The following is a 14,823-nucleotide window of genomic DNA, read 5'->3' on the forward strand; positions in this document are numbered from 1 at the left end:
TATTACAGCGAGTAAGCTTTGTCCGGACCTTGAAACTAAAGCGACTGATAAGATGAAAAGCCACTTTTGGGAGTTCTTTTGGGATTATCTCGCTACTCTAGCACGGGATCAAACTGTTCTAGATAAGGGGCCTGACTGTCCTTCTCAGTTTGTAATTTAAGTCTCATGCCTACTTGTGTTCTCTTAACTTGTTTTCATTTTCAGCGGTGCTGATACAGGCTGTTGGCACACAGAAGGAACAAGTCAGTATGGCCTACTAAGAAAGCACTTCTAATAAAATCTTATGTAGGATTTTGCTGCTCAGACTGTGACCGTTCTTCAGTGGAGCCAGCTTTTTATCAGTCTTCATTGCTGCACAGTGACTGAAAACTATCGATCTGGAAGCTGGATCCAGAAGACCAGCTTGTGCCAAATGACTGAGCTAAAGAGGCTGGAGTGAGCATGTGCAGCAAGAATAGAATTTCTCTCAAATTAGAAGGCTGCTTCTGCTTTTATTCTAAATAGGTTACAGCTCGGTCAGTGTCTGAACTGAGCTCCACGTATGGCAAGCTCGTGTCTGTCTTAATTGTTACTTGCAGCTGAATGGGTGCTTTCTAGAAAATCTTTTCCAGGTGTAAGGCTTAATCTGAAGGACTTCTCCCAGGTCTTGTGGTGTTTTACCCTTCTGTACAGTTGAGTTTTTACCTTGAAAATACTGCTAAGGAAATAGACTTTGTTTTTCATCTCTTCTTAGTGATGGAGCTGAGCTGTACTATGTGGAAGGCAAGCTGCTGGTGGTGGCTATCTGCCTAACCCAGCTGGGGTGAGGCAGACTGGGAGAGCTAGGGAAGTATTTGAGGGTATACCAAAGCTGAAGGAGTTTAGGTGGCAGAAGCTAGGTGAAGACAAAGCGTATGTTCTTCTGTTGGTGTTTCACAGCACTATTATCTTGGCATTTCTTAATAGCTCCTTGGGTATCCAGCAGAAAAAGGCAGCTGTCCTGTGTATTTCACACTGGTGTGGTTTTTGGCAAGGCCAGAAGAGCCAGGCTACCCTGGACAGACTGGGGGGGTGTTCTCTCTAAACAAAGCAAAGTCAACAGCTTTATAAGCGGAGTCTCTTGTAACTGTACTGCCTCAGACGTGCTGCCTCTGTGTAATCCTCACCTTGTTAACTGGGGTAGAACTGCTGGTGAATTTGACAGCATGCAGCCAAAAGGCCCCAAGTTCTAAACAAATGCTTGTATGAAGGGAAAACTTGCTCCAAGAAATCTGTGCGTTATTCAATATGCCAGGTGAAACAGCAAAGGCTGCTGAAGGAGCGAGTGGATAGAGCCCACTTGGAGGCTGGTCTGTGTTTCACACTATGAAGCAGCTGTCTCCACTCGGCTCACTCTTGCCAGTGTACTTGAGGCCAAATGGAAGGTGGTGAGGGAAGGTTCCTCTCTCAGCTCAGTCTGTATTTCAGTGTGCACCTGCAGATTGTCTCTGTTCCAAACATAATGCATTTTTCTTAAAACAGCGTACACAACTAAAGTACAAATTAATTTTTTCCTCAGAATATACAAGAGAGCAGCATTTTTCCACATCTCTTAGTAAATTAGTATGTTGTCTTAAGCATTAATTGAGCTGTACTGGGGAAAGCACCCAGAAAAAAATGGTTTACTTAAGTATGTTGCCCAGTGCTTAAAAAATCTGCCACACCTGGAGAAGACTTTGCAATGTGAGTTAAATCACCAAATTAAGGTTTGAGAATACCAAAATACACATAGCTGCCATTTGGTACTTTTCTTTTTTTTGACCTGGAGGATATAGTTTGATGTCAAATCTAACCTACTACAACTGCTTGCTGCCACGGAAAGGTTTTTCTGATTTTTTTTTTAATTATTTTTTTTTTCTCCTCTTGGCTCCCTGCCCTCACGGCTCCATCACTTGTGTTTTCTACAAGCTGAATCAAGTCAGCGATATATTTATCTAGTGGAACTGTTCTTCCCTTTCTTCAGGGGGATTAACTTCTGTTGGATCGGGTGTTACAGTAGCACACAAGGAGTGTGATCCATTAGTTGATCCAAGGGAAAAAGCTGAGACTACCCCATGGACTGCCAATAATTACACCACATTAGGTATACTGTCAATTAGAGCACCAATTTCTTTCACAAGTCAGGTGTTGGGGACAACATCGCAAGGGAGCGTTAAGACAGGTCACTGCCACATTGAGGTGTTGGTGCTAATTAAGTCTCCTGTAGTCAGGGTGGCTAATGTGAGACATCTCTAAGTAACAGCAACTGTTACCTGGTGTTACATGGCCTGGATTTTTGTACAGTGCTGTAGAGACAAACGGATCACGCTCTGAGCACAGCTGTCAGCTAACACTGAAATCATCCTGTAAAGAGTGTTACAATGTTAAGTACAGGTGGAAGGCCACTAGTGGAGACCAGGATGCAAATTTTAAGGCTGTAAGTGCCTAGATGAAAAAGAATTACAAGCAAGTGAAAGGATGTAACGTAGCTCGAGATCAGGAAGAGAAGGAAAGGGGAATACTGCAGACTGCAGTGGGCTGAATGGTGATCAGTGAATTAAACCACTAAAATAAGATGGGGCTGCCAGGCGGGTGTCCTGATAAAGAACATAATTTCCTGTGACAAGGGAGTCTCAGGGGAGTTTTCCCTGCTTCTGCATTGTCAGTCATCTTGATGCTTTGAAAGATGTTACTGTCCTGTGAGTGGCAGAAGAGCAGAATGTGTACGTGTAAATCTCCCAATAAACTGTGCAAGACAGGAGTGCAAACCCGTCTTTACCAGTAGCCATAGTGATCCCTGATCTGTGAACTAGGGTAACTGAGGGTCAGGAAGCTGCTTCATCTTCTGTAGCTGGATTTAACAAGTGTGATAGTGACCAAAGGGAGACAGAAGGTCAAGACTGAATTCAAACCAATTTCTGACAGCTTTATAAAGCTGCATTTTTCCTCAAGGATTACTCTTTGCACTCTGTCCTTATCTTAAGAGCAACTAGGTAGATATTTTCTGATCCCAGTTAACTTTCTGGCCAGTAGCTGCTTTCTTACCAACCTTCTAGAGCACATAGTGACTGTATCTGATGTAGTGGGATTATATGCTTAATGCCAGTTAAGGGGCAAAGTTACTTTCAAGTTAAAACATCTTACCTCCTATCAAAGGTGCCTGATTCTGTAATCAGACAGAACTGCAGTAAAGACAATTTGTAAAGGAGAGAACTAGACACCTTTAGGATGTACTAGTAAATGCAGGTATTTTTTCATACCCCCAGTAAGTTCCTTGAACTTTCAAAGATTAATTAGGAGGCAGAAATTTCAGAAAAGGTTCTAATTATACCTATTTAGGAATGTCAAACAATTCTTGTTATTGATGTTTTGCCTAGAGAGGAGACGTTTGATTTGACTTCAAGTACAAATGTTATTGGCTCTCAGGTTTGTTGCTGTTAGGTACCAACTGAGGATCTGTGCCTAGAAAAAGATAAATAACAAATAATTCTGTGAAGTGCAAGCGTGTTTTTACTTATCTTGGCTGTAGGCTACCAAATGCTGCCGCAACCAAAGTATTTTACTTGGGGTTTTTTTTTTCCAGTTGTTTCATAGTTTCCCCTTGGAGTTTTGTTTACAGATGGCTCACAAGCATAAATGTATGGTTAAAGAATTTATCTGTTCTCGTTTAGATGATGCTGTGGTGAAAGGTGAAATGCAATACTATATGAACATATGTCTGTAAAATGTACTATTCAATACTTAATGCATTTGCTCTATGTTCTCTTCAACACAGCTGGTGAAAATGGCTGAAAATGGAGATGGTGAAAATATGTCTATTTTGGAAAGCAAAATCTGTCAGCAAATTGAGGTAAGTTCAGTTCATAGTTTGGGATTTGGACTGAGATGCAGTTTTTGAGTTGTTCATTGGTAGGGACTTGGCTAATGGGAAGTTAACTTCAGAAAACTAAAAAAAGTCAGTTAAAAGATGCCTGTCACAGGTCTATGACAGGTATTTAATACTTTCATATAATACATAATTGTTGTCTAAGTTGGAAATTATACTTACTGAGAGTTGCCTGTAAGACCACCATTTAAAAACACAAAATGTGTAACTTGCTAGTGTTTTAGGTGCTCTAGCAAGTGAATGTATCATTAAACAATTACTGTGTTCATTTGTTATTCTATCTATGCAAATACAAAGATGCATTTAATTCTGTATGACTTAATTGAGGAAGAGGCACACACAAAAATTGTCCTACTTGGGAAGAGGCTTGGAGGGTTACCCTACAATGGAAAACTGAGGACATCACTTCAAATGACACCTAGAACAAAAATGTTTCCCTGAAGGACAAAAATACAGCTGCATGTGAATTCTCATTAGCATATGGAGCTGCAGTCATTATTTTTGGAGGGGGGCTTGGGGGAAACAAAACAAAATGCAGAGATTGAGGAAAAAATAGTTGACAAAGCTAGACTTGTGGTAATGTGAGTTTGAGGTATACTAGAAGGAGAGGTATTGTTGTAAAGCCTGCGCTGACTTTTTAAAGCGCAATGATATTGGTGGAAACTCTCCAACTTAACCTGTGGCTTCAAGTATTTTACTCCAGTTAGATGACTGGTGGTAAGCAAAAGAAGCGATCTTGTCTGTCTTGTACTGAATTGTCTTCCCATGCTGGTCGTGATCAAAATGAGAACAGTAAATTAAAATAAAACCAATCTATTTATCTTACAGTATTTTCTGGAATGAGACCTAGAAACTCAACTCTACGTGTATAATGTCTTGGTGTGGCAAATACAATGTTCTTGCTTATACATTTCTTAAATAAGAATTAAAACCCAAATCTGTTGGTGACAAATTTGGCTTTTGACACTTTGGAGCTTGGTCAGGTTGATGATTAATTATGTTAACAGAATAAGCTTCGTGCCTTTCCTAAACAAAACTGCAGTCTCCCTTTGCCTCATTTAGTCCCACTGGATGAAGCACTGAGTTTTTTACAAGCTTACATGTTAACAGTTGGCTTTTGGACAAGTGTCACATTAAAGCAGGAAGCAATAATTTCAGAATTTCTAATTCTTGAGATTAATGAATTTTGGTATGTCTCAATCCATTGCTGTAAGTTGTCAGATAAAAACAAGCTTTTAAGACTGAACATTCAAAGACACTTCTTTCCCTGCCTTCCTCCTCTTTCTTTTTTGCAGTACTACTTTGGCAATCACAATCTACCAAGAGACAAGTTCCTAAAGGAACAGATCAAACAAGATGATGGCTGGGTGCCTTTAGAAGTCATGATCAAATTCAACAGGTAAAACAAAGTACAACTAATCTGGTTGGAAGGGTGACTTTCAGCTATTTATCTCTATTTGGGGCCAAATGTCCCTGCTCTGCATGTACAACCCCTGTTGCTGTTTTAACATTTGGCTTCAGCTTTGCCTGTGTATTTGTAATAATGTGTCTCTGCTTACTCGACAGGTTAAGTCGCCTTTCAAAAGATTTTAGTGTTATTGTAGAAGCACTAAGAAAATCCAAGACTGGTTTAATGGAAATAAATGAAGACAAAACTAAAATCAGAAGATCTCCAAATAAACCCCTTCCTGAATTAAATGACCAGTATAAGGCTGCAATTAAAAACAGATCTGTGTATGTTGTAAGTAAACTTCTTCCTTTGCTCTGTGCTGTTCTGCATGACTTCAACTGAAAACCATCTAAGTAAAGCTCATACTTATAATTTCTGACTGTCAGTTGGTTGCATATAATTAAAGCTTGTTGCTGTCTTGCAGAAAGGCTTTCCACTAGATGCAACTCTTGATGATATCAAAGAATGGCTTGAGGATAAAGGTCCAGTTGAAAACATTCAAATGAGAAGAACATTGCAGAGAACATTTAAGGTAGCTCTTGCGATGAACAGTTAGACCTGGGGCAGGGTCCACCCCTGGACAACATTCTCTTCAATGACTCTAATGCTAAATGTCTCTTGCCATTTAACAGGGCTCAATATTTGCAGTTTTCGATAGTGTTGAGTCTGCTAAGAAGTTCACGGAGATCCCAAACCAAAAGTACAAAGACACAGAGCTGATCGTACTTTTCAAGTAAGTCCATTTAACTGATCTATGAACTAGTAATGGTCAAGGGTGGATTTAGACAAGAACCTGGCTTGTGCCAAGAGTGTAAGTTTCTGCACTGTTGGACAGATATTGAGAGCTGTACCTTTTGGAGACTGGCATCACAACTGTTTCTTGGCTACTGCTGTCTTATAAAGTAATTATAATGTAATATTTTTAGTGGTATTAACTCCACTAATATTCTGTTAAAGGGAGGAGTATTGTACAAAGAAGAATGAGGAAAGGAAACAAAACAAAGTAGAAGCCAAAGCAAGAGCTAAACAGTAAGTCATTATCAGTTGAAGTGCCTTTTTTTGTTCACCTGACCACACTTGAACCAACTCTAACTAATGTAACTTTTCTACAGGGAAAAAGAAGAAAAACAGAAACAAGCAGCAGATGCTGAAATGGTATGGGTTTCTTAAATCTCTATACCTGAAAACCATGTAGCGCTTGCCTTTGTAAGGATTTTCAATCCACATGTAACAAACGTGCTCCTGCAGCTACATTTTGTAAAGCTGACATGTAGGATATCCAGTTTGAAATTCTGTAACACAGAGCACTTGCTAGAAAGTCACTTCAGCTTTTCCAACTAACCTACAGTGAGGCTTTGTTTTGTCATGGTATTTAATCTTATTTTCAAGAGACTAATTTTTGTTTAAAGGATCCTTTCCTGAATTTAAATTATTAGGCAAGCAATCACCTGTTCAGAAGTGATACTAAATGCACCATTGAGATGATTGTTCTTCTGGGATAGCTGAAAGATTCAGTAAGGATTTAATCAGTATTATACAGATTTTCAGCCTTCAGAAATCTGTTTTGTAGAATTTAAAGAGTGTAACTCTCTTACAGGAAAGGAATCATAAGTTTCACAAAAATGTATTACAGTAAGCGAAGAAAATTTTAAAAAGGGGAAGAAAAAAAAAGAGGGGGGACACACACCCCCTGCAAGACTTGGACATCAGCATAAATAAACTCTGTAGGAAGACCGCTTGGGTTACTGATGGTGCTGCGGGGAGTGACTTTAATTGCTCATTTATCACTGTCGTGTTTTAATAGTCATAGGATTGGGGTGGGGGGGGGGGGGAATATTCAAGCTTGGCTCTTCAATAAAAATGTGTTTGTTTTTTTTTAAATTTCATTTAGAAGTCTCTGGAAGAAAAGACAGGATGTCTTTTGAAGTTCTCTGGTGATCTAGATGATCAAACATGCAGAGAAGATCTCCATGATGTATTTTCTAATCACGGAGAAATCAAATGGATACACTTTGTCAGAGGTGCAAAGGAGGTCAGTAGAATCTTGGTCAAGGAGTTAAGATCTCCGTATTAAAGTTTGAAACTGAATGATTAAATGCTTGTTCTATTATGTAATCAAATAAGAAATTACTTATTTCACTTTTGGAATTGCAGATGATTTAGATTATTAAATTATTCCTATAACCTTTCAAAAAAACAGATAAAGGTTCCAGCCTTCTCAGTTCAAAACTGAGAATGTTTGTCAGGACAGTCTGAGGGTTTTGCTGCAGTCTAGGCATATTTTATGTCATGCAAGAGTAAAAAAACTTGAAGTACCGAACAGGATATGTTGTTCATTATTCTAGCTGAATGCTTTCACAGAAAGATTTAAGTGCAAATGCCACTCTTCTTTTTAAGGGAATTATCCTATTTAAGGATATTGCAAAAGAAGCCCTGGAAAAAGCCAAAGCAGCGCATAACGGAAGTTTACAGCTTCGGAACAAGGATGTTACATGGGAGGTGATAGAAGGAGATGCAGAGAAAGAAGCTCTGAAAAAAATACTGGAAGATCAGCAAGAATTACTGAAACAGAAAACAAAAGGTCCTCCTTTCATTGGTTTAAGCATTTATAATGTCCTAGAAATGGCATTGTGTGAAACTGTAAATAGTGAATACATACTAAGCACTGACTAAATGTAAAGCATTCTTTTGAACTTGCCAGTTTAAAGACAAATGATACAAAGTTATTGACATCTTACATCTCTTATATCCCCACGTTAAGCAAAATGAAAGGAAAAGGAAGAGGAGGAAAGGTACCTCAAGGTGCACACAAAGGGAAAGTACAGTTTCAGGGGAAGAAAATAAAGTTTGACAATGAAGAAGAAGGTGGCGAAGATGATACTAAAACAGGTATGTCGTTCTGTGCACTGGAAGCAGCTTCTTTAGTATATGGAGCTACTTTCTGGAGAAGTACCCATGTTTCTTACAAGTGTTTCAGATCTTGCCCTACATTGTACTATTTTTGTCCTCTGTCATTATCAGTAAGGTAACTTTAAGGGTCTTCTGCTTGATTCCTTCCACAACTGTCCAAAAAGCATATTAAAATAATGACTAGATAGCTGAGTCTGTGCTACAGGGCTCTTTAAAGCGTTCTGCATTGAAAGATGGTAGTTGTTGGCAACATTACTCAACTGTACAGACCCAGTCTCAAGTGAGAGTCTTCCTGGAGGATACGAGAAGGCTATTCAGCATATTGGTATTTAGCTTGGAGAAGATGAAGAGCTAAGTTTCTGTTCATTAGATGTGTCACCAGCTTAAACAAACCCTAGGGAAACCTATTCTTATTAGATTGTATTCCTTCATCTTATCTGCTGTAAAATTATACAGGAAAGAAGTTGTTCAAAGTTGGTGTATTAGAACATCTAAAAGTTCTAAGTTGCAGCAATAAGTAAACCCTTTAGCATAGCAGTGGTTTTGGATAAACTAGGACTCATCCGTGAACTGAGATAGTAGGAAGGGTTTGTTTTTTCAGAAGATTTCTGGTAATACTGAAATGCTTTCCTTTACTATAAATACTACCTATTCAATCTTGCAGAACCAGCAAGTCCCAAGAAAAGACCACTAGAGGAAACAGAAAAAGAAGAACCTGCATCAAAACAACTCAAAACAGAAAACGGAGATGGAGATCAGTAATACTGAAATAAAAAAAAAATAATTGGTTTTATTGTTCCATTTTCAAAAGGTTTTAAAGACACGCCTCAGTTCAGGAGTTTCTTGGCAGAAAATCTAATGAAATCCACTTCAATGTCAACCTACAATGACAGGAAACCTTCATTTTGTTGGGTTACAGGTTGTTGGTTTTTTTTTTTTGTTAAAAAAGCATGCTTACTCTTAACATACCACCCTGGAAAGTTCTTTTATATTTATAGTTTTGTTTATACTGTCAGATCCTCTCAACTTCTCTGGCTCCTCGTTCAAATGTAAAAGGTTCTGGACTTTGTAATCTTGCAGTTATATTAAAATAGCAGCTGCCAATAAATTCAGAACTTCAAACTCCTTACTACTCAAGCCTGGATGTTAATGTAGTATAAAGCTGTAACCTTGAAGTAGCAAAGCTAAAGTACAGACTTCCATCATTTAAGTTCAAGTCATCAGGTACAGCTGAATAGAACTTCTAGCCTTTGCTACTCAGCATACCTAACATTCTTCACATCTTGCTCCGTCTACTTTAGGATTCCCTCCACTTCCCTTGTGCTGATGGGATAAATGTCTCCTAGGCCAGCATTCAGCACCCAGGAACTTGCCCTCCTCTAGCATCCTGGGTCAATCCTGTGTTGTGGGATGAAGCACACAGCTTCCTCCTACCCCCCTAGAATGGTCTATGAGGGATTTCACTGGCTGTAGCTACTTGCAGTGCAGAGCATAAAACACTGAAATAATGCTGCAGCTATAAAATCCTGGCTACTTTGGCCTTCATTACTTAATTCAGGCTAAATTCCAGCTGCAGGCGGGATCAAGCAAATAGCTATTTGAAGTTGAGTCAAGGAGGCTACCCTCAGCTTCTTCGCATCTAGTTGCAGTGCTGGCTTTAATATTTGTGATGCTGTGAGCATTCCTCATCCAGTACGTACAGCCCTAAAACTTAAATTTTCTTAAATAGAATTTATTTATCTGTCTAGTACAAGATAATGCATTTTCTCAGTTGTGTTAGGGTTTATACTTACTGATTTCTTCTTATGGAACTTGTATGATGCTGGTAGGTCATACCGAAGTTCTGTGAACAGTACGAAGAACACTTGTTACGCTAGGGTGACTGTCAGTCAGTTGAGTTACACCCCACAGCCATGTTCTTGTATTGCCCACCTCTGTTGCCCCCTGACTGGATAACTGTGTTAACCTCTGGACTAGGTCATGACTGGAGATTTAAGCCAACTACATCACACAGTATGTGGATGGCTGAAATGCAGTTGTGTTCCAAGCATTTGTGCAATTTCCATGTCTCAAGCTGTATGACTGTATAAAACATCCAGCTGGCGATATTTGAGAATTGGGAAGATACCTGAACAACTGTCAAAAAAATATTTAGGTGCCTGTAAGGACAGGATGCGTTTTTGTGTCAGAACTGACCTGTACTTTGCTGTTGTAATTCTGCAACAATCACCTTACGAAGCAGGAAGGTAGGTGACTTCTGCTCTGAGGCAAAATCTAGTCCAGGGAAAAATCCAACTCTAGTTCTGCACAGAATATTTATTCCTTAGAGCTTTACTTTGTGCCGGCTTGTATTCTAGCCAAGTAGCAAGGTATTAAAAAAAAAAAAAAGCTGCTTAAAGACCTGTGTCATTTATCATTTTCAATGATAAATCACACTTAAATTTACCTCAGGCCGATAAGACTGGCTGGTAGTGTTACAGGTATTATCCCCAAACAAACAGTTTCTTTCTTTTGTTTTTCTTGAACAACAAATTAATCTTACCTGCTATGACTTCCATCTTCACTTCCCATTCATCTGCTTTCTTTTGAATGTGCTACAATATTAAATAGATACAAATAAATTTAAAAGCTCTTTTTCTGTGGTGTCATATAAACATCTACGCCCCTGTACTTATTTAAGAAGTCTCCTGTGCTTTTGTTTTCCAAGCTGAAACATTAGATCACATACTTCTCTTGATGTATGTGCCATCCCGGTTATTCAACATGATTAGTATTTACCTCAAACAAGTCTCCTACCACGTAAAGGTGTGAACAAATCAATGAAGCTATAAGACAGCATCATTAAACGCCAGCTACTTCATTGCCTGATTAATGTTTTCCCTACTAAAATGAAGGACTTACCTGCCGTGTTGAAGTTTTGTGAAGGGAATATACAGCTGTTTTTGCCATTTGTAAAGCAGTTTTCAGAAAAATCATATCCATTCCTAAAAGAAATGTTGAAATTATTAGAACTGTTAGACACAAGCTTAAACTAAAGGATTTAAATACCTGCTTCACGCTTCAATTTTCCTGGAGTAATAGCTATTTGAGAAACAGCACTGAATACATAAAGGTACAGAATGTATTTCTAAAACTTACCCAATTGCATTTACTAAGAGAGAGAAAAATTACAGGGATATGAAATAGCTAGTATTGTTTATTTCAAACTCAGCAATTGTTGATTGCAATGCTGAAGTTGTTGATTTGTACTTAGGAAACTGATTCCAGATCAGCAAAACTAGGTAATTACAATAGGTAATTGAGATAAAGAAGGGAGATGTTTCATCGAAAAGTGTTTCTTTTGCTATTTCATTCCTAATAATTTCTAACTGACTTTCAAAATTACCAACCTTTATTATGCTTGGTGCCAAATGGAGGGTTCATAATAACTGTATCAAAAGCCTCTGCCATGCTGTCAGATAAAGAACAGACATCGCACTGAACCATGTCGATGTTTGTGAGCTCAAAGTCTTCAATATTGCTATTAAATATTTCCAGTGCATCTGCATCTATGTCAAACCCCACACACAATCTATTAAAAAACAAAAAAAAGTGCCACATATTAGTCTCTTGCAAAATGAAATGGCGTTTAAATTGTATAGAAGAGTTAAGAGGATCTGTGCACACAACTCATTTTATGTAGGAAATGCAACAAACATATGCTATAAATTCAGTGCTGATAAAAATGCAAGTAGTTCTGTTGCCCTTTCCCAAATAAGTTTGTGAAGGAAGTTTCATTTGTTCATTTAGTGCTTCAGGGGAAAGCAAATGTTATGACTTCAAAATTCATGGCAACTGTCCATCTCTTCCACTACTTGAATGATTACTGACTGTCTACACATATTAAATAGCCTCATTATGCACCAGATTAAATACCTAAAATTAGTTTTGTTCAGCATTGTTCTGTGTTCTAATCTTATTTGCTACTCTTCTGTGCAAGAAAAAAACACAACCAGAACTTAGTATTAAATACTTACCCTGCTCCTAACATTGTGCTTCCAATGCTGAGCATGCCACAACCACATCCTAAATCTGCAATTGTTTTGTTTTCAATATCGTCAAAAGTATTGTGAATTGTATAAAGCATACATGCTGGATAAAAAACAACAACAAAACACAAAAATCACAGGTCAATATCAAATATGCCTCTGATTAATCAAGAAAAGTTATGTCTGCCTTCAGAAAACTATGAAGTAAGGGTTTCTTGCAATACAAAGATGTTCTCATTGCCTGTAATTCTCTTTTTCATTTATATGTGAAAACAACTCAAAATCAGCTTGATGAGTTACAGAACTCTAAATCTTTGGTAAAGAGAATACACATAGATCTGTGAGTATTGTTTGTGGAAAAAGTATGCCTCTATGTTTGGGGGAAAACAATAGATGTAAAAATTGGAAAAATAATAACTAGGGTATGGATGAGTATCTAAATACGCTTTTACTGTTTCTTGTACATCATGAAATAAGTCCATTTCAGCTTTCTCATTTACAGGTTAAGATGTTTCCATCACAACATTATCCTTTAAATCAATATACTTGATTTTTTTGATTGTACATTAAGAGTGTACTTCTAATGAAAAGAAATCAACAGTTCATTAAAAAACAATTAATTACATTCCTGCCGGATACAATTTCTCAACTACTTTTCGGTGTAAATGGTTCAAATGAGATAATGCAGTAGAAACACTTTTTTTTTTTTTTTGGTAATAATTTTAAAGTGCTGATTAAGAACTATTAGAAGAGACACCGGTGCTGTCGGTCACCTCTACCTGCGATGTGAGGTCTTGTTGGGTACTGCTCAAGGAGTAGTTTTGGACTTTCAAAAGAATCGACTTGTTGAAGACAGCTTTCCAGTTCTTTAAGCTTCATGTTTACGGTTTAACTGAGGAAAATAACGTGTAATCAGTTGCAATGACATAAATAAACTACATATTATTTTACACTTAAATGCTCCTCTCCGTCTCCCAGGTGTTCCCTGCAGGGGTTTCAGGGATCCAGCTGACGGCCCTCCCATCACCGGGGGAGACACAAGCGCGGGGCCGGCTAACGGGAGGCCGTTCCCGGGCCGCGGCAGCCCCTTTCCTAAAGCACCGCCGGTAACCGGCTCCCGCTTCGGAGGCCCCTCAGCCCGGCGCTCCGCTCCTACCGCCAGGCCCCGCCCGCCGCCCAGAGAGGCGTCCGGCCCTCAGCGGAGCAGCAACCGAGCCCCGGGGGAGCTCCACCACCTACCCCGCTCGCCCGACCCTCGCCGGCGGAGCCGCAGGCCCACACACACCTCCACCCCCTGCCGTGACACCGCCGCCACTCACCGCAGCCCGGCAGGGCAGGCTGAGGGGCCGGGCCGGGCCGAGCTCCGGCGAGCACTTCCGCCGCGCCCCGAGCCAACCCCCGGCGCCGCGCCCCGCCCCTGAGGCAGGGCTACCGACCGGTCCCGGGAGAACGGGGAGGTGCGGGGCGTGAAACGCAGCGGAACTTTCCCCTTCTTGTCACCCGCGGCTGAGACCCGTCACGCACTATGAACGTGATACGTTTCGTTACAACCTTATGCGTCACCGCCACTGGGAGCCGGTGAAAGCCCGGCCCCCGGGTGCGTCCCCTCAGCGCGGAGAGGGACCTCTGCCGGTCCGGCGGGAAGGACGGTGCTTGAGAGGAAATTAAGAGATTCACTGACTTTTCTCATGTTTTCCTCCCCGGGGGGAGACCCGCCGCGCCGCGCGCCCGCCATTCCCTGCCCTGAGGGGCCGCTCCGCCGGTCACCGGGAGGCGGGCGGCCGTCGGAGACAGGGCGGCACGGCCAGCAGAGCGGCGTCCGCCTCGGGCGTCTTGTGGCTGTCAGAGTAAACGTTACTTTCTTTGAGGGACAGGGTTAGAGTTTGGGTTTTGTTAAAATAATTTCTTCCATTACAGAGTTGAAAATCTATTTAAAACTGTTGATCCGCATGTAAAGCTACGGGAACTCGCATCCAAACACACTCTCTCCCGCCGGGAGCGAGCAGAGGCTCCCCGGTCCCTCAGGGCGCGGGGCTGCGGGTGGCCCCGGCCACCGGAGGGGGGTCCCCAGCGCGGTGCGGTGCCGCCCCCGCCGCGCTAGTGGGGCTGCCCGTGGGTCTCCAAGGTGCTTCCCGCGTCCCCGGCCCTCAGAGCCGCCGCCTCAGCCCGGCGGGACCCCCGCGGTCGGGCACACCGGCGCGGTGCCTTCGCTTCCCGGCAGCCGCCTCGCCGGAGGAGCGGCCCGGTAACAAAGACGACTCCGCTGCCGCCGGGGGCGCCGGCCCCTCCAGGTGGGTCCTCCAGGCGAAGGGCGGTCAGGCCGCCCCTGCCCTGCCGTGCCCGCCGCCGCCCTGGAACGAAGTTTCATGGCAACGAACGGGGGCCGACATTTTGTGGGGCGGCGGCGCACCTGCGCGGTGCCCGGGCCGGCGGGGAGGGCAGAGGAAGAGGAGGGGTAATGTCAGGGGAGGGGAGGGGAGAGGCAGTGTCAGGAGGAGGGAGCGGGCGGGCGGCGGAGAGGGCGCCGGTTCCGCGGCTATCGCGAGAGGGAG

At 41.5% G+C, this 14,823-nt stretch overlaps 2 protein-coding genes across 9 annotated transcripts; one reads left to right on the forward strand and one right to left on the reverse strand.

Annotated features, from left to right (window-relative positions):
* The first annotated feature begins 3,772 nt into the window (after positions 1–3,772).
* SSB (Sjogren syndrome antigen B) lies at positions 3,773–10,871 on the forward strand. The gene is made up of 11 exons (XM_014954175.1): positions 3,773–3,847; positions 5,179–5,282; positions 5,450–5,624; positions 5,758–5,865; positions 5,966–6,066; positions 6,291–6,362; positions 6,446–6,488; positions 7,225–7,365; positions 7,731–7,917; positions 8,094–8,222; positions 8,908–10,871. Exons 1-11 carry the CDS (start codon positions 3,782–3,784, stop codon positions 9,003–9,005), a joined length of 1,224 nt encoding a protein of 407 aa, XP_014809661.1. The 5' UTR covers positions 3,773–3,781; the 3' UTR covers positions 9,006–10,871.
* Positions 9,006–14,263, reverse strand: METTL5 (methyltransferase like 5). Of its 8 annotated transcripts, none has more exons than XM_014954190.1 (8): positions 13,823–14,263; positions 13,045–13,163; positions 12,260–12,374; positions 11,633–11,814; positions 11,145–11,227; positions 10,786–10,837; positions 10,037–10,086; positions 9,006–9,124 (listed from the first exon to the last, which is right to left on the reverse strand). In XM_014954190.1, the coding sequence occupies exons 2-8, from the start codon at positions 13,148–13,150 to the stop codon at positions 9,071–9,073; spliced, it is 642 nt and encodes a 213-aa protein (XP_014809676.1). In that variant the 5' UTR covers positions 13,151–13,163; positions 13,823–14,263; the 3' UTR covers positions 9,006–9,070. The 8 variants fall into 8 exon arrangements, with proteins under 8 accessions (XP_014809676.1, XP_014809673.1, XP_014809675.1 ...); XM_014954187.1 differs by lacking the exon at positions 13,823–14,263 and adding an exon at positions 13,591–13,813; XM_014954189.1 differs by lacking the exon at positions 13,823–14,263 and adding an exon at positions 13,557–13,813.
* Between the last annotated feature and the right edge of the window lie 560 nt (positions 14,264–14,823).

The sequence above is a fragment of the Calidris pugnax genome, unplaced genomic scaffold (assembly GCF_001431845.1).
Source record: "Calidris pugnax isolate Ruff unplaced genomic scaffold, ASM143184v1 scaffold103, whole genome shotgun sequence".
NCBI lineage: Eukaryota > Metazoa > Chordata > Aves > Charadriiformes > Scolopacidae > Calidris > Calidris pugnax.

Bases quoted from the DNA above. Each gene is read 5' to 3' on its own strand.
- SSB (XM_014954175.1), top strand. From the start codon at position 3,782: ATGGCTGAAAATGGAGATGGTGAAAATATGTCTATTTTGGAAAGCAAA. The intron at 7,366-7,730 runs GTCAGTAGAATC...CTTCTTTTTAAG, and splicing joins TTGTCAGAGGTGCAAAGGAG to GGAATTATCCTATTTAAGGA. The intron at 7,918-8,093 runs CTCCTTTCATTG...TCCCCACGTTAA, and splicing joins GAAACAGAAAACAAAAGGTC to GCAAAATGAAAGGAAAAGGA.
- METTL5 (XM_014954190.1), bottom strand. From the start codon at position 13,150: ATGAAGCTTAAAGAACTGGAAAGCTGTCTTCAACAAGTCGATTCTTTT. The intron at 10,087-10,785 runs GTAAGATTAATT...TACTGTTCACAG, and splicing joins GAAGATGGAAGTCATAGCAG to AACTTCGGTATGACCTACCA. The intron at 9,125-10,036 runs GTAAGTATAAAC...CTGTCATTGTAG, and splicing joins AGTTCCATAAGAAGAAATCA to GTTGACATTGAAGTGGATTT.